This window comes from Amphiprion ocellaris, chromosome 10 (genome assembly GCF_022539595.1).
Source record: "Amphiprion ocellaris isolate individual 3 ecotype Okinawa chromosome 10, ASM2253959v1, whole genome shotgun sequence".
NCBI classification, from domain to species: domain Eukaryota; kingdom Metazoa; phylum Chordata; class Actinopteri; family Pomacentridae; genus Amphiprion; species Amphiprion ocellaris.
The window spans coordinates 10,304,840-10,329,757 of NC_072775.1; the positions used below are offsets into that span (position 1 = coordinate 10,304,840).

The 24,918-nt window shown below is 38.3% G+C and overlaps 1 protein-coding gene across 1 annotated transcript; it reads right to left on the reverse strand.

Annotated features, from left to right (window-relative positions):
* Positions 1-30: 30 nt before the first annotated feature.
* Positions 31-24,002, reverse strand: LOC111587410 (UDP-N-acetylglucosamine/UDP-glucose/GDP-mannose transporter-like). Its single transcript, XM_023297357.3, has 13 exons — positions 23,731-24,002; positions 2,531-2,564; positions 2,350-2,436; positions 2,192-2,259; positions 2,036-2,107; positions 1,883-1,951; positions 1,688-1,790; positions 1,517-1,609; positions 1,272-1,339; positions 1,108-1,186; positions 530-612; positions 389-441; positions 31-307 (listed from the first exon to the last, which is right to left on the reverse strand). Exons 1-13 carry the CDS (start codon positions 23,991-23,993, stop codon positions 297-299), a joined length of 1,083 nt encoding a protein of 360 aa, XP_023153125.3. The 5' UTR covers positions 23,994-24,002; the 3' UTR covers positions 31-296.
* Positions 24,003-24,918: the final 916 nt, after the last annotated feature.

The following is a 24,918-nucleotide window of genomic DNA, read 5'->3' on the forward strand; positions in this document are numbered from 1 at the left end:
GAGTGAACGGAGTAAATGAACTGGAAAAAGTCAGAATTATCTTAATTTTATTGATTTCTCATATAAAAATATCAGTGCCATTGCATTTAATCAGTAAAAACAATTATAAAAGTTAGCATATTTTATCTAAATCAGAGATAAAAAGTTTACACAGAATCAAAAAATAATTTTCTATCATTGTAGCAAAAGTCAAGTGTTTATAAAAGAAGGTTTTAAAAATATATCCGCATACAGTTCATGGAAAACATGAAATGTGCTGGATGTAGCTCTTCAGTGTCGATGTGGGACTCCATGATTTAGGCCTTTTCTGTTCAATTTAAAGCAAAAATACTTCAGATCATTCCAAACAAAAACAGTGGGGTTTTTGATCCAGCTCAACAGCTCTTACTTTTTTGCTCCTGTGTGAAGGTGATGTATGAGTACACCAGGCTCCCGGCGATACTGTGGGAAACAAAAACACAAAGGTTCTCCCAGACACACAACTTCATCTTCACCATGTAACAGTTTAAGGTGTGTGTATACTTCTTACCTGATGTTAAGACCTAAAAAGTTAGTCCAGGTGAAGATGTAGTCTCCACCAAACACCATCCCAATGTAAGTGACGAGGATATTCTAGGGATGTGGCAAAGAAAGTCACTGGACACGTATTTTTTACTAAAATCTATCATCTATCAGCAGAGCCAGAATGTGAACGACAGAGGACACGAGCTTGCATAGAAAAACAGGATTTATTCAATTTTGGTTGGCATCTAAGACACCGACAGAATACTTTGTTGCCATACATTTCTATTTCCCTGCATTTTTGTTGTATAATTCATGCATGAGGGTGATTCATAAGTAATTCACTTAAATAAAAGACACCATCATGCATGATGTTCTTGTTATCACCATGGAAGCATGACACATCAGAAACTCCATTCACCTCAATATAAAGACCAGAAAAATATACATACTTTTCAACTAAACTAACTCTCTGTGGTGCTGAAACCAGGCAGCAGCTACTTTTAATCTTATTATTCATATTCTTATTAATATAAATGGTCAATAAAAGCCCAAATCTGTCCTATAGTTCACACACTGATCAGAAACCAAAAGGAAATGACTTACCTTAATACAACCTATGATGGAGGTGGTCAGTGCTGAGTTGTACTGCGTGCACAGCATGATGGAGTACATTAAAACGAACCTGTGCAACACATTGGAGCAGAATTAGACAAGACCCGGATATGACCTATTTATATTCCATAGTAATAGGCATCTACTGTATTTACCCCATGATGCAGGAGAGCACAAACTGCACAACAAACATGTGATCGGTCCAGCCTTCATACTCCATCCCCTGCACGCACACACACACACACACACACACACACACACACACACACACACACACACACACACACACACACACACACACACACACACACACACACACACACACACACACTTAGTGGCGCTTACACCAGCTGTCTGAAAAAATGAAACACACCAATTTGTAGTAGGAAAACTCCCTTACTGTTTGCAGATCCCCTGAGTAGTAAGCGTACGCCACAGTGGGACCAATCATGATCAGAGCGTTGTAATACAGCAGCCCGTATTTGCCCAGCTCCTACGGGAACAGCAGCGTATTATCAGGAATATTCATGTTGTAGCAGCGTCGCACTGTGCGATCTGCTGCCCTGCTCACCTTGGAGTCGAGTTTCTGCTTCATGTACGCCCCGCTGGCTGCTGTCAGAGCGTTGTTCAGCATTATGAATATATATCCTTCGAGGTCAAAAGCTAAGTCGGCGCTATACGGAACAAAACGACAGCACGCCAAAGAATTAAACAGGCGCTTAAACACAGCTTAAACAGCGGACGTTGGTGTCTGTTGTCGTCTCACCTGGCAGCAATGAAAGCCCCAAAGATCATGGTGAACACGGTCATCTTAATGGACGTGGAGAACTTTTTTCTGTGAGGATTGCAGGAAGAAATGATTCATTTGCGCTCAACAGTCTGGGTAAACAGTGAGGAGAAAGTAAAGAGCTAAACTTACTTTAACAAGATGCCCTCAAACACCATGGTGAGAAAAATACTGAACCTCCTCAGGACTGTAAACATGGGCAAACTGAGAAAGGGAAAACACAACATGCATATTTATTAGGAAATTATTGTTGGTATAACGTTAGAACAATGGCCAGCAAGTTCTCACTTGAGTCGCTGCGTTCCAAACAGTCCTGATATTTGATTCCCGACATACAAAAGAGGCAGCGGGAACATCTGGAAAGACAGATGTAAGTCAGAGTTTTGATCTTTGATATGACAACTGCTTTATAATGTATACTTCAGCTTCAACAGTTCACTCCTGACCTTGCGTGGTATACTCAGATCCATGTCTGGAAATGAGATAATGCCCAGCATCTTCCCCGTCCTGAGAACTACAACTGTAGCCAGCATCTGCAGAGGTTTAAAAGCAAGTGGAAAAATAAAATATCAGGCTTTGTGATGAAGCAAGCAGGAAGTAGTGTGGGTTAGTTTAAGAGATGCTTACTTGGCCAATTCCAACACATGTTGACGATGGAAATCTGTAAAACACACGGGTAAAAAAATATTAATCAATAATGCAAATTCTCAAGTGACAGCTCATGGGTCAACTTTTGGTTCACTTCCCAGTTAATCACATGAAGAAGAGTTTACATTATGCATTCATGCACTTTTCAAGGTTAATTTATGGTATTTTTAGACTAAAAGAATTTTTAAAACAGCATTTTGGCAGCAGAACAGTGTGTAATAACAGTGATGGAAAGTGACCAAGTACATTTCCTAAATTACTGCACTTAAACATAATTACTTGCCGCCAATGTTCCCTGTAATTTTTCCTGAGTCTGAGCAAACACACAAACTCCCTGAGCGTCCCTTGGACCACTGTGAGCAACATCAGACGTGTGCACTGTGGTCACACCAGCATCACATCCATTCAAGTTACATGGTTCATTAAAAGAATCAAATTACAGCATTTACATTTCTGTTAAAACACTTTGTCAACAGGAGCCAGTTGAAGGCTGCAGTGATTTTAGTGACACTACAATGTATAAGAGTGAAGTTATTGAATATTTGTCTCTCTTTACTGTTGCAGTGGTTTTGCAAATTGCAGACGGACCCTGTTCACTCCATAGACACCAATGTTATTCCTGTAGCTTGAAAGACAGCTACTTTTGATAAAACTGGGCTTGTAGCACATTGTCTGCCTTGCAACAATGGGAAAGAGGCACCGTTTATGTTTTGACAACCTATATCTAATGAGTTATTGATGCTGGAAGTCCGAATCTGTTAATATCTTTCCAACTTTACTGAACTTGGGGCCACTACCACCTAAGGAGTGATATATTTAATTTTGAAAAAAGCATTTAGCCATACTTAAAGCTTTAAGTGCTTTATTAACACGGAACTAAAAATTTTGTATTGTTTTATTATCACAGGTTCTGTCTGAAAAGAGGTGGCATCATTTTAAACAGTGAAATCAAACTAATAAAATGTAATGACCAACCAGTGAGCAATACTGGATTCTGCAAAAACATAAACAACTTTTTTAAAAATCTAAATCTTATCTTAACACAGTTAATGTATTAACTTATTTCTGTGTGTATGCATGTATTTATTGATTTATTTAGTACTGTTAACATATCAGAGTTCTGAGTGAATTTTTCTTAAGATAGGCAAAGGCCATTTATTGATTACATATAGGCTGTTAAATGTTTATTAAAAACTAAAAAGCATTTTTAAAAAACAACTTAGGCATTTATTGAGTCACTAAAATACTGTAGAGTACAGACCACATCAGCATGATTATAAGCATCCTCTGGTAAATGAACAACCAGATACTGATGTCTCTCACCATATGGACTTCAGGAGATGACTGGGGGATGATAAACTGTGACCTACTGGTTGGGTTCTCTCTGTTCTCATGTTTCTTACATGTTTGTCCCCTGACAGCTGGGTCCTAATGTTTTTTGAGCAACACACCATACTATGACGTTTTTACAATGATGGTTCTACTATGGAACAAGTTTGACATGTTCAGGTGTTCTTTGTGTGAAAACTCAGAGATTTCAGGTATCAGAAGGTGGTTTTCAACTTTCTTTATTAACTTTCTGCTTCAACTATAAATTAAATTTCCTTCACTAAGCCAGCGCTCTGGACTTCCAGGAAGCTGTGTTCCTATTGGCTGTCCAGGTGGCTGCTTGGTGTTATCAGGAACACCTGAGCAGCTCAGTGTCTTCCTGCTTTATTTAGTTGCAGACAAACATTTCCTCTGCTTCTCTCCACTGAACTGGGTTTGGTTCCGTTGCTTTAGTTTGTTAGGCGTTGGCTTGCAGCTTCCAGCAGTAAAATAGACTTTAATGTGTTTCTTGGTGTGTTTTAGGGCTTTGTACTGGATAGTTGTCTTGGTAAATGAGGTTCTTTAGCCACAGTTAGCACATGGTGCTAATGTGTGCAGTGATTAGTGGATTTGGTGCAGCTGAGTTGTGTCTTTATCTTGGCTGTAGTGAGTCTTCAGAGGTTTCTGGTCAGACACATTCTGTATTCTTGTTTGAGAACCAGCGTTGGTTGTCCAGAAGGTAAGAGTTCCTGTCCTGATTCTCTGTTCTCAGAGGTTCTCTGGTAGGCTGCAGGAGACTTTAGTGTTTGGGTTGTGCTAGTTTGGTTTTTGTATGGTTTCATTTGGACGACTATCTTGAGGCCCCTCCATGTGGTTTAGTGAGGTTTTCTGCAACAGTTCTACAAAGCAACCTGCAGCAGAAGAGATTTTGAGAGTTTTTAGGAAGTTCTGGAGACCAGACTTTAGAGCAGCAGAAACATTTTGAGCAGGTTGTGAAGAGTCTGTAGTTCTTTGGTCTGAAAGCACAAGAAGAGTCGACTCATTAAAGGAGAAAACAGGAGATATTGTTGGTTTTTCTGTCGCTCTGCAGTTTCCAGTTTCTTTAGACTGAATATCAAGTTTATATTTTAAATAATTTCCCATGTGAGCCCAAGAAGACTTCAATAAACTCCCTCCATCCCCTGGACACATGTTTTATTACCATGTTAAATCTTTTTTTAAAAAATATGTTTTTGAGTTTTAATCATAGTTTTAGCGTAGTTTTTTCTCTTTGCTTGTTTAGTTTTGTCATCTGTGTGAAAAGTGTCAAATAAAGTTGAATTGATAAAGTGAATAATTGACTAACTCATGATTGTGACAACAGAAGTATTTTCATTGTGATTTAAGGGTTTATTTCATTTTTAAGGTTGGGGTTAAAATCTTGACAAAAAAAGATTAAAGAAATAAATTGCATTTAAAAAAGCAATTAAATCAAAGGAAAAAACATTTAATACAATAAAACTTCTAACAAGAAAATTAAACATTAAATACAATTAAACTATATTAAAGAGACAAAAAATTTAGATAATTAAATGGAAGATACAAAACATGTAATTATGAAATTAAACAAATGTTTTTAAACAAAAATATTAAACATTAAAGACGAAATATTTTAGATCATTAAACATTTTTTAAAAATACAGAACATTTAATTAGATTATTAAACCTTTAAAAAGACAAAACATTTAATTAAAAAAAATTAAATGTTTAATTCGAAAACTAAATCTTAAAGACAATAAAACTTTAAATAGGAATTAAACAGAAAATACAATGAAGCATTTAAAAAGAAAATGAAACATTTAAAGGTGGTAAAACATTTAAAAAGAAAAACCTTAACAAAGATTTAATCAAAAAATTAAACATTGGGAAAGAAAAAGGAATTTTTCAAACAAGCCGATAAAACATTTGAAAAAACAACAATTAAACATTAAAAAGACAAACCATTTCAAAATCAAATCAGACATTAGAAAAGAATAAAAGGTGAGAAAAGAGCAAAACTAAACATTTAAGAAGAATCAAACTAAAGACAAAACATTTGAAAAGACACCAGTTAGACTTTAGAAGATCAAATTAAACAGAAGAGACAATAAAAAGATGAAAAAGAGCAAAAACTGATAAAGGTCTTCAAGTGTTTTCTAGTCTGAAATGAAAACATCAAGTTGTTTCTTCAAACATTTCCTCTTTCTATGTTCTTGGTTTGATTGTGGACAGATTTACTAAGAACTCATTTCAGAAAACTGCTTTCCAGATGAAGTCTACTAGTAGTTGAAGGCATTGATCAAACTAATGTTACCTTCTGATCTCCACTAACTTTACTGTTCAGTGAAGAGAATCAAAGTTTGTTGAGGATTTCTAAAAAACCCACAGGTGAAGGTCTGAGAAGAACTCAGATGGATGGTCTAAATGTGAAATCAAGACTTATGGTCACAAGTTTTAAGGCTTCTGTTAACCAGAATGTTCAAACTAACAGAGAAGTACTGAGAAACTTTTAAAACTTCAGTCCTCAGAGTGTCTGAAAGTTCAAACTAACAGAGAAGTACTGAGAAACTTTTAAGATTTCAGTCCTTGGACTGTCTAAAGGTTCAAACTAACAGAGAACTACTGTGGGACTTAGAAAACTTCAGCCCTCAGACTGTCTGAAGGTTCAAACTAACAGAGAACTACTGTGGGACTTAGAAAATTTCAGTACTCAGACTGTCTGAAGGTTCAAACTAACAGAGAACTACTCAGGAACTTATAAAATTTCAGTCCTTAGACTGTCTGAAGGTTCAGACTAACAGAGAACTACTGTGGGACTTAGAAAATTTCAGCCCTCAGACTGTGTGAAAGCTCAGGTCCTGAGGACTCGGGAGGTGTGGAGGCTTTGGAAAGTCTTGGAACTGAGGGTTCCACCCTCCAGCACAAAGGCTGAAGTCCAACCTCCTGAGAAAAACGGTCGAGTCGAGACTCGAGTTAAAAAAAACCTTGAAAACGCCAAAAAATAGATGATAAATGCGCAAAAAAACAAAGAATTAGTATCTGAGCGAGTAGCTCAGGGGAAAAGAAGACAGACTACCAACTGGAAGGTCGCAGGTTCAAGACCCACCACCGGCAATTTTCTCTCTTTGTCTTTGTCAGGATTTTCAAAAAATTTAAGAAGTGTCTGGTCTTGAACCAGCGACCTGCAGCTCCATAGGCAAATCCTTAACTCACTGAGCTACAGATCAGATGAAAAGAAATAAATTCGTCGTCCCTTTGGCATCGTAGTTTCTGAAGTGACCACATGGGTGGAGCCAAGGCGGGGCCTGGGTGGAGTCAGGGCGGAGAGTAGGCGGGGAGGTGGGTGGCGGCCTCCCCCCTCTACTCCCCCACCACCCACCACACCTTCCCCCGCCCGACGAGTTTTTCGAGTCTCCACGAGTTCCTCGAGTCTCGACAGGTTTTCCCGAGTTTCTGGAGTTTCCACCAGGTCGGAGGCAGAACAAGTTGTCATGAAGAGGTGTTGAAGTCGGCCAGGATGGACTGACTTTTTACAGCGACTAGAAGGAAGACCACTAGAAGAGCAGGTCTTTAACCACCATCCATAAAATCCATGGAGTCACTCCAGAGGAATGAAGGGAGGTCAACTTTTATCAACCTCCATCCACATGTTCCAACTTCATATCTTTACTTTGACATTTTTAGCACCACAAACCTTTAGTATCATACTTTATTATCATTTATTAGGACTTTAATGGAATCCACCAGCAGATTTACTTTTTGTTGACAAACTTTATTCTTGTCGTCGTGGGACTGCAGTATTTAAAACTCTTCCTTCTATTTGACCTCATGTTTATTAGTTTTAGTGGAGAAAGTTATTTTAATTGTCGATTAATCTCTTAAAAACCAAATAAATTGGGTTAGTCAAGAGCTTTAACTTTCTTACATTGTCATATTTTAAGTATGACAAAAAAATATAAAATAAAGCGTCTTGAGACAATTTGACCTGTAACTGGCGTTATATAAATAAAATAGAATTAAAATTGTATGTATCTTGTAATGTTGGAGTAATTCAGCCATATATGTTGGAAAACATATTTTCTTTGTCCATTAATCTGTTGATTATTTTCTCCAGTAATTCATTTCTTGTTTTGTTTATAAAATGTCAAACCCAAATATATTCAGTTTACTGTCATAAAAACCAACAAGATTTACATTCATGATGCAGGAATCAGGCAGTTTTTCACTTTTTATCTTAGTTTAGTCAGAAAGATAGTTGATAATGTGTGAATTGTTGCAGCTTGTGAGCCGTAGAAGGTTTTAATCTTTGGGGCCGAGTGTCAAAAAACATTTAGAAACCAACATCAACAAAACACTCAAAGATTTGAACATCATTTGCATGACAATGTCAAATTAAAGGACATTTATTTCCAACGTAAATGTGTGATATTCATCCTCTGGAGCTTTCTCTTCACATCGTCTTCCACCTGGACTGGTTTGGTCGGGAGCATGTGCAACAAACATTTGAAAAACTGCACTTTAACATCAATGAATGACACTGAAGTTTAATCTCTACATAAATGAGACTGAGTCTGGATGTGCTGCTCTGTCATTAACTCCTAAGTTTAGGGAAAGTTAAAACAAACGAGGACAGTTCAGAGAAGACTTGAGAATGAGCTTATTTTGAACAAACGTCTCAGATTTTCTGAGCTTCAGCACCTACAGCAAGATATTTTAACAACAAGCAACTCAAGAGATCCAGAAGTTGGAGAGAGTTAGCTTTAGCTGAGCCAAAGAACATGTGGGACGCTAACCTAGCAAACATTTCAGACTTTTCTCTGTGAATTCTGAGAAATAATTTCCTATTTAATGACAGAGCTACACATCTTAACTCAGTCTCATTAAAACAGACTCTAATTCAGTGTCATCCATCCATATTAAAGTGCAGTTACCCAAAATGTTTGTTGCATGAGCTCCAACAAAACCTGTCCAGGTAGAAGGCCACTTTGACAAACAGGAAGTGGAAGATTCCAAGCAGATTTATAGAAGGGGGAACCGGACTGTACTAAGTGTGGTCGAGTATAGAGGGGTGTTTTGTGGGTTTTTAAGGCTGATAATGATTATTAGTGAGACATTTGGAGTAGATATTCATTTGCAGTAAATGAAAGTATTTAAAATCTTGAGTTAAACTTAGAAGAACACAAACTCTAACAGAAAACTTTGTTGATACGTTTTTGTTTTGTTTACAGATGTTAAGTTAAAGGAGTTTTATTCGTGATGTATAACCAATCAAATCACTCCAGAAGACAGAGCGACCACAGGTAGATAAAGATTCAGAGCCAAAGTAGCACCATTTTTAAATGTATTTATTACCGTAAATCAGTAAAAAATAAAATACCGATAATCAGTAAATCAGTCAGCCCACAATTACTACAATTCTACATTGTATGTCTCTTTCCTTTGACTTGTTATTTGTACAATATACGATGTATATGATGGCGTTTTTTCAGACCAATGGCTATACTATGATGTTTTCTAAGAGACATACGATGCTACTCTGCTTATTCTGGCCCTGCACTCCTCCTCTGTTGTTTTCTGGATTGTACTCAGCTGCATGCCTTCGTCCACCCGGCCTCCGTTGACTCGTCCCGCCTGCCGTCTCTGGAACTGAAGCTGGATTGGAACAGACCAAAGTACAGTCCAATCACGATGCCAGCTGCCTCTCAAAAGACTCCTTCATCTGGCAGGTGGCGGCACTTCTTCTGAGGGGAAGCTGAGCTGGCCCGGCAGAACTTTGGAGATGTGTTCCAGTGGTTGGTGGATGTGTGGGGAGATAGAGAGGGACCTTTGAATTGTTCAAAAAGGAAAACAGGGAACCCATTGGTAGTTTTAGTTTAGGGTGCTACTGTGGTGTGTTTTGGGGTTTTAAGAGGTGAACAGGAAGAGTTTTTTTTTCGTATTGATTATCTTTTACTTTGTTCCTGGTTGGAATGCCCATCAATGCCAACATGAAGTTCACTTTTAGTTCTGTTTATTTATTTTTATTTTACTAACACCCATTTGTTTTTAACCCCCTCACACGTTGTGTTGTTGTAAACTTCCTCTTTCAAATAAATTCTCATCTAACCCTCTGGAAACCAGTGTTTGGACTGTTTTTGTGTTGCTCCTCACCTACTGACAGCTGTGGACTAAAGGCTATACTGTGATGTTTTTAGAGCGACATGCTATACTATGATGTTTGTTGGGCGACACGCTATACTATAGGCTTTTTTAATTGACATATTACTGTGACTTTTTTTTGTTTTAATTTTTTTGCAACATAGAATTTGAACAGTTTTAAAAGTTACTATACTTTTACTTGTGCAATGAAATTATTATTCTATGGCATTTTTTAGATGACATATTATACTCTGATGTTTTCTTGAATAACATACTATTTTGACAATATATTGCACTATGACATTTTTTGAACCACATATCATACATGACAATTTTAGGCAAAATCCTATCATTTTGCGCTTTTTGAACCACATAATAATCTATGTTTTGTTTTATTTCTTGCCAACATGCTGTACTATGAACTACAGGCCATACTATGTTATTCTTGAGTAAAGCATACTATACTTTGACATTTTCTGAACTACATCCTATACTATGGCATTATGCACAGAGTGCTTTGGTTACATGTTGATTTATAATCTAGATTTTTTTCTGTTTTGTTTTTTGACAGGATTACCACAGACCTGACTGTGAACACCGTCGACACCCACCTCAGGGAGACGCTGCCTAAGATCTCAAGGCTGCTTGGTTGTAGTCTTTCTGGCACGTACTCTTCCAAGATGAGCCGGGAAGTTTAACACTGATGGAATGACACCAGGTCTAAGCCGACAAACTTCCAATTCCTCCTCAACCCATAGTCTCTGGGAAACCTACATGGAGTAAGAAAAGTAGACAGAGAAGTAATTAAGTCTGTACACAACATATTAAAAAGAAATCATGCTAATAAATTAAGTACAAAGAACCGAATTCGCCAATATACTGGAGACCAGAGCTATTTAATTTGATAAGTATAGCCTTGTTTAGTAACATTTCAATTATTTGAGAGCAGTCCTAAAGAACTGCCTGTAATCCCAATCATAAAATGGGTTTGGAGGAAGAACATAGATGGTAATCTGGATATACATGAGTTAGGCTTTATAAGTACTGTACTATTACAAATGCTGATACTACTTCTACGCCTCTAACAGCTGTTTATACTACTACTGCTGTTTGTACTTTTAGTATTACTACTACTGCTTGTACAACTATACTACAGCTACTATTAATCGTCTGGTATTTGGTTGTCAAGCTGCTAGCTCGCCTTAGTGTTTTGCTAGTGGCTAACTAGTTAGCTCTCATAGACTGGAAGCTCTCAACAAGATTTAATACTGGGAAAAGAGCCAAAAACTATTCTTACCTATGAAAAGTCATTCCAAGTTCCCTTGTCTCAATCGTACGACGCAGTGTGCAACTGTATGCAGCACAGTGAGCCGGCATACTTGTTGTTTCCGTTTTCACGCCGTCTACATCAACGGAATGCACTGAAACTTCGCCCCCACTAGCTTAGCCTCGCCGAAGCAAGCAGCTCAAAGGGGCGTGTCCTATCTACTGATTCATATCTATAGCCGCGATTTCACAAGCACCTACTCGGCGCGGTGCGGCTCGGCTCGTCTTTGTTTGCGAGCGTTTCCATATGGATTAGTGCATGGTATCAGGCACGATTTTCCATACCTTCTCGGCTGAGGTTCCAAGCGAGATGAAGTGAGCCGAGATGTGACGTCTACATAGTGCAGGCCACTGATTGGACAGGGAGTGACGACACACGAGAGCGACTCCAGCACGAAAACAAGACAGGTGTCGTGCCAAAGTAGTTAGCCCCGTCAGAAAGTGTATCCCCTGCCACGGGAGCGCGCATGCATTCGGAAGGGTGGAGCTATAATTCTGTGTTTAGATATCAGCGTAGTTTATGAATAAAACAAAATGCGGATTGTTACGATCACGCTTTGATTGTCAAACATGTTTGGTAATTTAGCACATGACAGTTCAACCTAAATAAATGCTTTTGCTATACATCGCGTGTTGCCTAATTAATAATATTGATAGCGCTGCCTAATAATGTCTTTTCCTTCTCCTTTTTGTAATAAAGTGTAAGCGATCACCCTACTGACTAAACGTAGGCTCAATACTCTTTGGGTGGGTACTAGATTCAAACGCGCTATAATTCACTCTTTAGATCAATCTGTCCAACTTCTGATACAGTAAAATCAACACCACTGTGAGCATTTTAACACACTGCATTTGCTGCAGCACTGCCAGCAATAGTTGTTGCTGTAACTCACTTTCCACAGGCTTAGCAACACCTGTGAATTAGGACTAATTTCATTAATCACAGCTAAAGTTATAAGGGAGTACAAATTATTTCAGCCTCATTCGCTGGACCTGCCAGAAAATGTACCCCCCCTCTATATTCTTCAGGTGATGTACTAACATCATGTGGTTTATTCTGCAGACATTTGTGGTCATGCACAACAAAACTTGCGAATTAGGACTAATTTCATTAATCACAGCTAAAGTTATAGGGGGGTACAAATTATTTCAGCCTCATTCGCTGGACCTGCCAGAAAATGTACCCCCCCTCTATATTCTTCAGGTGATGTACTAACATCATGTGGTTTATTCTGCAGACATTTGTGGTCATGCACAACAAAACTTGTGAATTAGGACCAATTTCATTAATCACAGCTAAAGTTATAGGGGGGTACAAATTATTTCAGCCTCATTCGCTGGACCTGCCAGAAAATGTACCCCCCCTCTATATTCTTCAGGTGATGTACTAACATCATGTGGTTTATTCTGCAGACATTTGTGGTCATGCACAACAAAACTTGTGAATTAGGACCAATTTCATTAATCACAGCTAAAGTTATAGGGGGGTACAAATTATTTCAGCCTCATTCGCTGGACCTGCCAGAAAATGTACCCCCCCTCTATATTCTTCAGGTGATGTACTAACATCATGTGGTTTATTCTGCAGACATTTGTGGTCATGCACAACAAAACTTGTGAATTAGGACCAATTTCATTAATCACAGCTAAAGTTATAAGGGGGTACACATTGTTTCAGCCTGCTTTTTTCTTACTGCAAAATTTGTTTTACAAAATGCTCAACTTATAAAACTATTTTTAAAAAAGTAAGTACTGTTACATAAAAAAGATGCATCTTGCAGAAAAAAGGAAATACACTTTAATACTATACAGTTAAAACAACGTCTCTTAAAAGTACTCAGCTTACCAATAACATATAAATAACTACACAATCACCATTTGTTTTTAGGAAAAAAGCATATCCAGTTGAAGATAAATAACAAAAATAACAAACACAACTAACATACTGGTCCAACTATTTAACAATTACAACTCTAGATACTATTCATCCAGCTAAGGACTTTAACAAGCAAGACAAACAAAATCCTCTTCTGCTGGTGGGCCTTGAACACACATTTGGTGGAACCACCGCAAACAAACATCACACTGAATCTGAAAGACATAGAATCCAGGTTTTAAAAAAGATGTCTTTCAAGAAGCTGTACATTGTTACTGTTGTGTTATTGTTGCAATCAATTCAACAAATATTACTTCAAGTGGAGCGAAGGCAGAAATAAAACAATAGTCCTAGGTAGAACAGAAGAATCTAACATAAGCATTAAAGACAATTCCCATTATCTAAAGAGTATTCCATTTCAGATTTAGAGTTGACTGTTACTGAATAGCTCAAGTTACCCAGTTCACATCGGACTCATGTTCCTGTTCCCCACAAAAGTGGCATCTGTCTGTCAGGTCATCTGTGAAAAAAAAGAGGACAGAAAAAATAAGAGCATGTGTGATATTGTCATGCATCAAAATTTGCTTAATATTTAGGTAACGTGAGAGTATTTACTATGATACAGTTGTAACATTTTTACAGGATTTTTATGGACAAGTCTATGAAATACCAAAATATCTCCTACCAGTTTCCAGGAGAAGAGTAACAGCAATTTCTAGCCTGTGTCTGTTTATGGCCTCTTTCGTGGCAGGAAAACTGGTGTCTTCCTTTTGCAACAGACATTCTGCAAACTGAAAAAGACATTTTAACATAACCTTAAGCTATCCCTCTTAGTAATTATGAGCTTATATGTCACCATATAGAGATATTAATCTGCTGTAACTTAATAACTTCTGAGTTTTAGATATCTCAATAAAGCGTAATATTATTTGTCTTGGGGGAAAAAACAGGACAGTCGTGTTACAATCCAGAAATTTGAGGATGATGACATTACTCTGCAAAGCAAACATACCTTCAGTGCAAAGACTCCACACGATGTACTGTCAGATTGTTGTGTGTGTTGTACAGTACCGCATGTCCACCTTGAAAAGTTGCAGCCTTTTTTTCGCATGAAAGCCCTACAGAAATAAAAGATTAATTTCTAAATTGATATTACATAAATGTGTGCCAATTTGTAGCGATAGTTGACATGCCTATTACCACGCTTTTAAAACAAGTATCCTCACCTTGTTGTGTTCAAACATTTTTTAATGGCTTCCTTCGACTCCCCCAGCGAATCCAAGTACAAGGATTTTTTTTCTTGTGGGTAGATGACCTACAAATAGTTTTCCCATGAAAAAAAATTAATGAGACATTATTTCTTCACCTACTCTATTTTATACCAAGCACTGCATTAGTATGTTTACTCTTTTTATATTATGTTTTATTTATAATTTTTTTTACCACAAGTGTCCAGTGATGATGCTCATTTACAATTCCCAGAATAATGTCGTACTCCAGGGGTTTAATCTAAAATTGAATGGAATAATAAAATGGAATAATTTGATACAAATATGAATTGCACATTAAAAATCTATTAGAAATGTGGATTCCTACAACTAAACAGTTTCAAGCACAGTATCTCTTGACATATGTGAAATAAAGATTTACAATAGATGTATTTGGAATCTTGAAAGCATTAGCTTTCCATTTAGCTTTGACATTTGAAATATATTGAAATCTTAGGGAAAATACATAACATTCATAATACCAATGCTTACCTTGAGTCTCTGAGTCCTTTTTTGCCACATTGCAGTCATAGCAAATGAATCAATGAATGCTGCTTTTGCAGGATTCTGGCGATTGTGTTCACGCACTATGACTGCCAAATATGCATTGATTACCTGTAAGAAAAATTAAGCCACATAAGATAGTATTTTTTTTTAACATAAAAATACATTGACTGTTTTAAAGCTGACTTGTAAAGCTGTAAAACCTATCTATATAGCAAATAATAAAGTTTAATATTGTACCTCGCTTTCCAACTCCATGTCGGGACCAACTCTGTGAATGTCCCAGTAATATAATTTGTATGCTCCTATTTTGGAGAGGAGGACATGGACTTCTTTTCCTGCCCAAGCGTCCTTAACATCTATCAAAATAAGAAAAGAAGAAAATTATTAAGAAAATTAAATGAGGGGAAAGAAGCAAGTGATATATATTTTGCTATCTTTGCTACCTACCCACCCACACACACACACACACACACCCAAAGACATGAAGAAAGACATAGCGACAGGGAGGAAACAGAGACAGAGAGAGGACATGCGCACAGAAAATCTTACATTTCTCTGCAAGAGTTTGAGTATATGTTGGTGTTTCTGCTGCTGGCTGTAATGGTGGTATGGAATTTGGGTGGACTATGGTTGCTGGGACAGCTGCCGGGGCTGTAGCTGCCGGGGCTGTAGCTGCCGGGGCTGTAGCTGCCGGGGCTGTAGCTGCCGGGGCTGTAGCTGCCGGGGCTGTAGCTGCCGGGGCTGTAGCTGCCGGGGCTGTAGCTGCCGGGGCTGTAGCTGCCGGGGCTGTAGCTGCCGGGGCTGTTGGTTTTAATGGGGATGATGATGCCTGTTGTACCACTGATGCCGTTTTTTTTGTCACACTCCGGTGTGTGCATTTAAAAAAAGCTAAACAGCGACGGTGTGCATTGCTCTTCACGGAACTCTCTGTTCGTCATAATTTTAATATGACCGCCAGACCTGTACTGTGGGTGAATGAAGAGGTCGACACTTTTCTGTCTTTGGTGGCGGACCAAAGAATACAGAGGGAGCTGGATGAAGAAAGTTTATCAGGAGGTCTCTGAGCGGATGGCCACCCACGTATACAGTAGACTGTATATAAAGAGGACAGAAGCAGCGTAGGGAGAAGCTGAAAAAGCTCAAAAATGACTATTGGTCCACCAAGGACCACAACGGCCGGCGTGGGTCAACCATGAGGTGTTGGAAGAGGTTTAATGGAAGCTATTTACTGGCACCGCACCGACGAGCAACAGGTGGGAGACTCAGCTGCTGCATTATTGGAGGCGTTCGAGAACGGTGAGTGTTTTGTGACTTCAAGAAACTTTTACATCATTTATCCCATTGGTGGCAAGCTCCCTTTAAGCAAACAAGTATATTTAGAAAGTAACGTTGTTGTCTCCTGTAGCAGACAATAAGCTAGCTAGTTAGCCATCGGCGCTAGCTAGTTAGCCATCGGCGCTAGCTAGTTAGCCATCGGCGCTAGCTAGTTAGCCATCGGCGCTAGCTAGTTAGCAATCAGCGCTAGCTCCGTGCTCCGCTTGTCTTTCGTGCTGCTGTTTCTAACGTTTAGCTCTCAGAAGCTAATACATCAGTCAGCATGACGAACTAAGCTAGTGGTCGTACAGGTTTACTTTTTTCACAAGTTACAATGTCGTGTTTTTCGTGTACTTAGGGTGAATGTTCATTTCTGTTCAAGAATCCTTTCCACATACGAAGCCTGCTCCACCTCCGTCATGGAGCCCCCAGCTCCCCTGCCTCCTCTCCAGCACCAGCAGCGGCTCCTCTCCTGCACCAGCACCAGCTCGGACACCGACCCTGTCAACATCAACCTCCAGCACGTAACAGCAACTTCTTATCACCGGTAAGACACGGTAAACAGAGACCATGGCTGATTTTCGCATTATTATTATTGCAGGTGTAAATGTCTGCAAGGATGATCAGAACAGTGAGACCAACGACCAAGAATTCAGGCAGGTGTAAATGCAAACTGTGCAGCATGCCAGCTCAGGAACGCCTGATGAAAGCTACATGTTGCTACAGTGACACATAAACAGAACACATGCAGCTGCATTTTTTTTCCCATTGACTTAACAAGCAAGTCACTCTAATTAATTTACGTTCTGGTGCAGTGTAGTATTGCAACCATTCTTCTTATAGTCACTAGGTAACTGTGAAACTGAATGACTGGATGAAAATATACATAGAAATAAGAAAACACAGCTGTTCTTAGCAACTCCAAAATATGCACAAGATGAAATGAAGTTCACACCATGTTGTTTTTAGTTGTGTGGAGGAGGTACTGCTTGTGCTTCAGTTAAAGAGTGCCAAAAATTTATTAAAGTAAAACTATCAAAGACATGATCATGATTGAAAATCAATGGACGGGTGGCTAAACACATCACAGCCGTGGAGTCCTTCAAGCTCCTGGGGACTACAGTCTTTCAAGACCTGCAGTGGGAGATGAACATCCACTCCATCCTGAAAAAGGCTCAGCAGAGGATGTATTTCCTACGACAGCTGTGGAGACATGGCCTGCCACAGGAGCTGTTGATCCAGTTCTACACTGCAGTCATCCAGTCTGTCCTGTGCACCTCTGGATCAGCCACACAGCAGGACAGAAACAGACTACAGCCTGTAGTACGGACTGCAGAAAACATCATCAGAGACTCCACTCACCCTGGACATAAACTGTCTCCCCCCTCCCCTCTGGCAGGCGCTATAGATCCCTGTACACAAAAACCTCCGGACACAAAAAACAGTTTCTTCCCCACTGTCATCACTGTAATAAACAGCTGAGCCATTCCTACACACCTGTACAATAGTCACTATTCCTGTGGACATGTATTTTTTTTCACCATGAACAGCATTCTCTGCTTTTGCACTACTGTGTTTATAGCAATTATCGTTTTGCTAATGTGTTTATTCCAGTCTAGCTGTGAATTTCTGTATATATTGTTTTAATTTTGCTACTATTTCTTTTTCCTCCCTGTTCCTCTTTCTATAGTTTCTTTATATTTTATTATTCTCTTCCATATTCCTAGTGTGACACCAACAGCCAAAACCAAATTCCTTGTATGTTGTGTACTTACTAAAGCTGATTCTGATCACTTTTCTGTCTTTGGTCTAGGCAAGAGGAAAAGGTGCAACAGAAAATTGGACCTTCCAAGTGTACTTGTGGAGATGCAGGCTGAGAAGGAGCGGAGTCATGCCCAGCATGATGAGAACATCCAGTTGCTCCTCAGCGAGGCAAGAGAGAATGAAGCGGCCTTGCAGCGGGAGGAGATGGCCCAGAATACTGCCTTCAACCAGTCATTTCTGGGTGTACTGGGGCAGCTGGTGCAGGCAGTGGGCAGCCAGCGAGTCCACCTCCCAGAGACTTGAGATTTAGTTGTATATAGTTTTACTTTTAGCCCTCCACTGTAGGACAGGCCCACCACAGTTTGTACTTTGCACATTGTAATTAGTTTTGATTTTGCTGCTGACTAATAAACTATTTTGTGACTTATGTGATTGCATCATAACTTTTCATTTTGTCTGTTAAGACACTGGTAGGAAAAGAGTCAACAGTCTGAACCAAACAATTCTGTATTCCCTAATAATGCATTTATGTTTAATGGGATTTAACATGTTTTAACACAAATTCTTTTATGGTTCATAATTCCGTTGACTGAATTACACCAAAGCAATACTGATTTATCAAACTGGAATATTCTTAAAACAGCTGTTTTAATGTTTTGGTGTTTTAATTTCTCATTTAATCTTGCTAACCTTCACAAATAAACAAGAGCATAGACACATCTGCAAAAGGTACAAAAGTTTATTGTCAGAATTGCATTAAAGAAAACAATAGCGGTCCGGGGACAGAAAAACAGAAGTATATCGAGAAGAATAACTTAACTTTTGCATGACACGTAGTGCATCAGTGCATCCTGTACATCTCTGTCCTCCTCCTCTACACCTTGTGCCACTACAGGCTCATGTGTTGCTGCTTCAGGTAAATCCCATGAAGTCTCACAAGACAGCCATCTGAAACACATACACAGCATACATATTTTAATACTTAATAGCGATAAACTGCAGCCATTACAGGGTCGTTCACAGGACTGATACGATAGCTAGCGAACTAGCATTAGCTTACCCTCATATGTCGTCTCGTTCATATCCTCTTGTCTTCAGCTTGATACTGCTGCATCGCCTCCCAAACTCTCCTGTGTGTCTCCTGAGTGTTCCGACTCGCCGCTCTCAGCTTTCTCCGACTATTACTATTGAATCTGACAGAAAGCCACAGACCGAGCAGCAGGTGAACCATCTCCTCCGTTACGTTGCGTTTGTGTCGCACACAAATGACGTCAGGGACTTTCGGCTCGCCGTGCTATGACGACTCCACCCACGATGAGGCGATATGGAAAAACAACTAAACCGAGACGAGCCGAGTCAGATACAATAGTGGCGAGCCGCACCGCGCCGAGTAGGTGCTTGTGGAATCGCGGCTTATGAGAACAACGATGGCTGCACATAAGGACGCCTGACGTTGATTAGCTGCGTAAACACCATTATATACAGTCTATGGTAAATGCGTATGTGAATCGCATCATTGGCTGCAGCAGCCAGTCACCGGTCACTCACTGACTCACACTGAAAAATAGCACAGAATTAATTGTTACGTGTTTATTTTATTTACAATTTAGGTTGGATTTTTTTTTTGTGCGCAGCGCAGATTTTCTGTGCGCGGAGACCGTGTCAGCAGTGCGCAATTGCGCACGCGCGCAGCTTAGAGGGACCAGTGCTTGCCGCAGAACGATGTACTGATGTTTGAGTTAGCTCCTGCTCCACCATTAAAATGCTGCAGACACATTTTATGTATTACACAGTACACTACACAATACAGACAAGGATTAATACTTTCGACCATTGAAAGCAAAACTATGCAGCTTGAAATGACTCAGTAATCTGATTACACTGACTAACATTAACCACTATAAGCTACAGCTCACACTAGACCAAGCAAGGCTGCACAGTTAAAGGGTGTTTAATTTGCAAGAGAAAGAAACTGTTGTTTCAAAAAGTTATATGAAATTGCTTTCAGCTGATGTTACTTTTAGAAAAAAATCCTTACAAATCCTAAATAGTCTTACTTGACATGAGTGATAGAATACTCCCATTTCACCCCAGTGCAATGTCACTTAAATGTCAAATGACTTGAATTGTATCATCTTTCAATAACTGCATTATATTTAAGTAGATAGAGGTAGGTAGATTATTTGCTCATATGAAAGTGAAAATATAGGCCCTCAGTTACAGACTCAATGCAAGTGAATACACCTGTGATGGCTCAAACAACTCTGTACACCTTTGATTTCTGATGAACACAGCTATAAACTGACCTGTGAACACCAAAACCTTCTCAACTTTGGACCTGGTCGCTGCTTATCTACATCGTGGCTCCATGTCTAAGGTAACTGACTTCATAAAGAAGCAAAAGGTCACAGGACGCCTGGTGACCAGCGAAAAACACAGTTGCTACAGTAATCAGGAGGCAGAAGAAGCCATGGTACCACTGATCAGAGCCACAGTGATCGTCCTCCTAAAATGACACCACAGGGAGTCGACTATATGCACAAGTGAGCTCTGAAATACAGATGGGGAAGGTATTTTAGACAGGTCCAGGGGTAATAAAGGGACATTTATCACATATTATATGGAAAATATGTTGTTTTTTAATTAAAAGCCTCACGTAAGCTGAAAATGAATGAATATTTGGCAGTTATGATCAGGACTGATGTTTGTTAACAAAACCAAACTCTGTCAAAGTGGGAAATAATTCACTTTTGAATATTTTTAGGAGAGTTTTTGGACTCCAAGGTGTGAGTTTTAAAAATAAAAAATACATCAAAATCATTTGATTGATGATCATCAAACTGATGCTGAACACTGACACATCCAAGACTGTGCTAATCAGAAAATGTCACCGGCCCATAATTATATGGAAGATAATTCATTTTTTGAGTTTTATTTAAAAAAAACAAACAAAAAAAATGGTGACATTATGCAAAAAAAAAGAAGCCATTTAAAAGATTAAAATGCTTAATAAGAACAAATATATACATCTGTTGAGATCAAGACTGACACTGGTTTAAAAAAGTCTAACTCAGAGTAACTGGAAAATAATAAGAATATATATTTTTAGGACGTTTTTTCGGATAAGGGTGTTTTTTTCCCTTTTAAATTGACACCTGAGGGTCAATATAGTAAATTTACTCTGCTGTTGAACTAATGCAGTTATTGTACCAGTGATACAATTGTGAATCCTAAAAAAAATTGCCTGTAGCTGCTGGTAGCCTTTCAGACATAAACTACTGAGCAAACTAGTAACATCCTTTCATTCATCATTCTCTCCTCTGATGGTTTCTTTGTTTGCGACACATTTGTTAAGAAACATTCCAAAGCCAGCTTGTTAAGCATGGACAGCTTGTGCTGCATCCACAATGCCTGCAGGGAAAAAAAAGCTTCTTCTATTCATAGACTGCATGTATGAGCCTATTAGATGAGCCTGAGTCTGCCTGAACTGCAACCTTTCCTAAGAATGTGTGTTTTCAATTCAGCTTCAGTGAATACTTGTGTGTATTTCCCCACTGTATATTGCTTAATCTGCGCTAATTACAACCTACTGCATCCACGCTATCATTTAAAACTACTTATTATTAGCAATATTTTCAATATTTTAGCTTAACACTGTAGAAAAAGCGACTCATTACTGTCAGAACACATACAGAATGGCATTTGTATAATATTTTATTGTGTTATCGTCTTTTTTATTGTTTTATTGTTGTTTATGAATGTAAATCCAGTTTTCAAAGGTACTATACAACTAATTATTTCCAAAGCCGTTGATATAAAGTTCATTATTATTAACGTTACTTAGCTGGATGTTTTGGCTGATAATATTTTCAACGTATTGAAATTATTGATAAAGTGAGTCTAACCTTTGATCAGGTGTTCAGTTATAGTTGGCTAAAATTGCCATCGTGCAGCAACAGTGCCTCGAAAGTTATCATCACTACAGGTGTGCCTTGTGAACAAATATTAGCTCCACACCTCTGCTCATAAAGTTTCTAGTGCAATAGTCTCACTAGCAACTGACTACTTTCATGCTGCAGCAATAATCCATTATGAAAGAAACTTTTATGAAGTGGAATTTAATTATTTTCTGGAAACAATTCTGCTTTCTTTGTGTTTTGATCACAGATGTTCCAAAAAAAACTGATCCAGTTTATATGCTTTTATCTGGGTCAAACATACACAACTCTATATCAGTGGTGATAGCAGAGGTATGTCATTGTGAAACTTAAATGTTTCCACCATCACCTGAATAATTGTGACCAAAGTGTAATCAGGCATGACTTTTATGATTATGGGGAAATATTACAGTATGGTTTCTGATATTTTGGCTGTATGTGTTTGGCTGTGTAATATAGTTGCTTACATTTGGCAATCAGACTGTAATTTACATTATTTACAGACGGCACCGATGTATAAAATTAACAAATATGACATCAAGTACTTTTAAATCTCTTCTTAAGACTTGTGATATTTTCTTAAGTACAATAACTATTTTATCTTGCTTATACTGCATGTTTGGGATCTTATTTGTTTGAATTTGCTATCATTATTTCTCCGATTTGACATTTCTTTTAGTATAAAGCATTTTGTAAGTTTGTTTCCGAAAGATGCTACTACACAAAATCAGTCATTATTTTTCCTTTATGATGTATTAACCCTCCTGTTATCTTCATTTACAGGCAATAAAAAATATTGTTTCCTTGTCTGAAAAAAAAAAACAAAAATTCAGCAAAATTCCCAAAATTTTTTGAAAATTTGCAAAACCTTCAGGAAGAAAATTCCAATAATTCCTTAAAAGTTTTATTTAAGAAAAAAAACAAAAAACCCAAATTTGGCAAAAAAAAATATTGTAAATATTTTCAAAAAATGAGTAAAAATCTTCCAAAAAAATCTTCCAAAAATATCTAAAATGATTACATATATATCAGTAAAATTTCTAATATTTTCTTTAAAAACATTCACATAAAAATCAACCAAAATCCAGCGAATTTCGCTGGATTTTGGTTGATTTTTTGTGTGAATGTTCTTCAGAAACATTTTTAACATGTCTTTTTTTCCACCAAAAAATGTTTAAAGATTTCCCAAAAAATGTTGAAAATGTGGACATCAGAAGTTTCACTGTGAAAATATATTTTTCTTCCACATTTTCAAACTTTAAAACGGGTCAGTTTTGACCTGCAGAACAACATGAGGGTTAATTTCATTTCAGTCACAATGTAGGGGCTGCGGTCACTTTTTGGCAAGCGGAAAATGGCATAATATGATCTGAAATTGGTGCTTTAAAGCTATTTTAACGAGTAGAATCAGCTGGATTGGTTGTATTTAAGGGCACAGAGCAGGTAAAACACTGCAGAGACATGAGGTTAACTGCTGCTCAGGATAGCAATCAGTTTCTGGCACAACACCTGTGAACTCAGAAAGATGTGTGAGTAGCACTGACTTCAGCGTACGTCCAGCGTTGACCTTGGACAGAAACATTTTCTTTCCTCAGGATAACAACATTAGTTTCATTTACTTCACCCTCTCCTCGCTGTCTAACTGCCTCCATTTACTAGCTGTCACCGCTGACAGAAGTTGGTCAAACGTCCTTTCTATAACTCGTACTTTGCTCTTCTTACCTGTAGCTGGTCAGGACGCTTTTGTTGACAACCACGATGAGGAACGAGCTGACTCCGTAAAACGCCGCCGCTAACAGCTTCACCAGCACGGTGGGGCCATCACCGGACTTGTCCCTCTCGTTCCCGGAGGATGCTCTGCCGGCGCCCGAGCTCCTGTCGCGGGGTTCGTGCCTCCATTTTCGGGTCGCCGCCATCATTAACGTCCAGCTCGCACCGCAGCGAGGATCAACTTCCAACGGAAACCTGTGAACCCGTCTGCACATGCGCACAACGTCAGTTGAAAGTATCGGAAGTTTTAAGGAAGTAAAACATCTGGATTTAACAGTTTTTAAAAATCTCTTTTTAAAAGACAGCTTAAAAATATCATATTCTAATATAAAAGCAGTATAAGTACAGAAACTGACACCTGAAAAGTTTTATAAATAATTTTAAGTTGTATTTTACATTCAAAATATGGAACTGAATGGTAGATTTGAGGTGTTTTAGTCAATCTTGAAGATTTTTTTTTTTTTTGCTACCTGCAACTGTTTCACCTTTCATACAAGAGGTTACTTCTTTATTGCTTCAAAACAGCCTTTAAAATTCCTCTTATCTGTCTTTCATCTGTTCATATCGCAACTCACTAAACCCAAGGACCTGAACCTTGAAAAGCAGATTCATCACAGATTTTCAAAATTAATGAGTCTCTTGCGGCTGAGGTTAAAGACCCAAAAAAAGAAGTCCAGCTACATTTTTCTGAAGCTTAATGGGTGAAAATTTACAGATTTTAAGTTGCAGCGGCTGTTTCCCACTTTTGCCACATATCAGATTAATATCGAAGACATTTGAAGAGTTTGGTTTAAAAATGTCGCTAAAAAACTGAGAAAACATTGTCCTAACACATTTGAATTCGTAGTAGAAAACAAGGGTTAAACCTAAAACCAATGCAGTTTAATACAAATCACAAGGAATGAACTGTATGGGATTTATGGTCATTTGGAGGCTGTAGTTTGTGATGCTACTGTTTTTTTTTTCCAAGTTACATTGCCCAATAAAATGATAAAAATGAGCCTAGACTGACAGTTCTCAAAAAAATGCCATCCAATTTAAAAGGCCCTTTAACTACAGCTTCCAAACTTTCAACAAAAGGTACGATTTATTGCAGAGATGTTGTATTAGACTGCATTTGCTTTGCTTGGTTTACCAGAT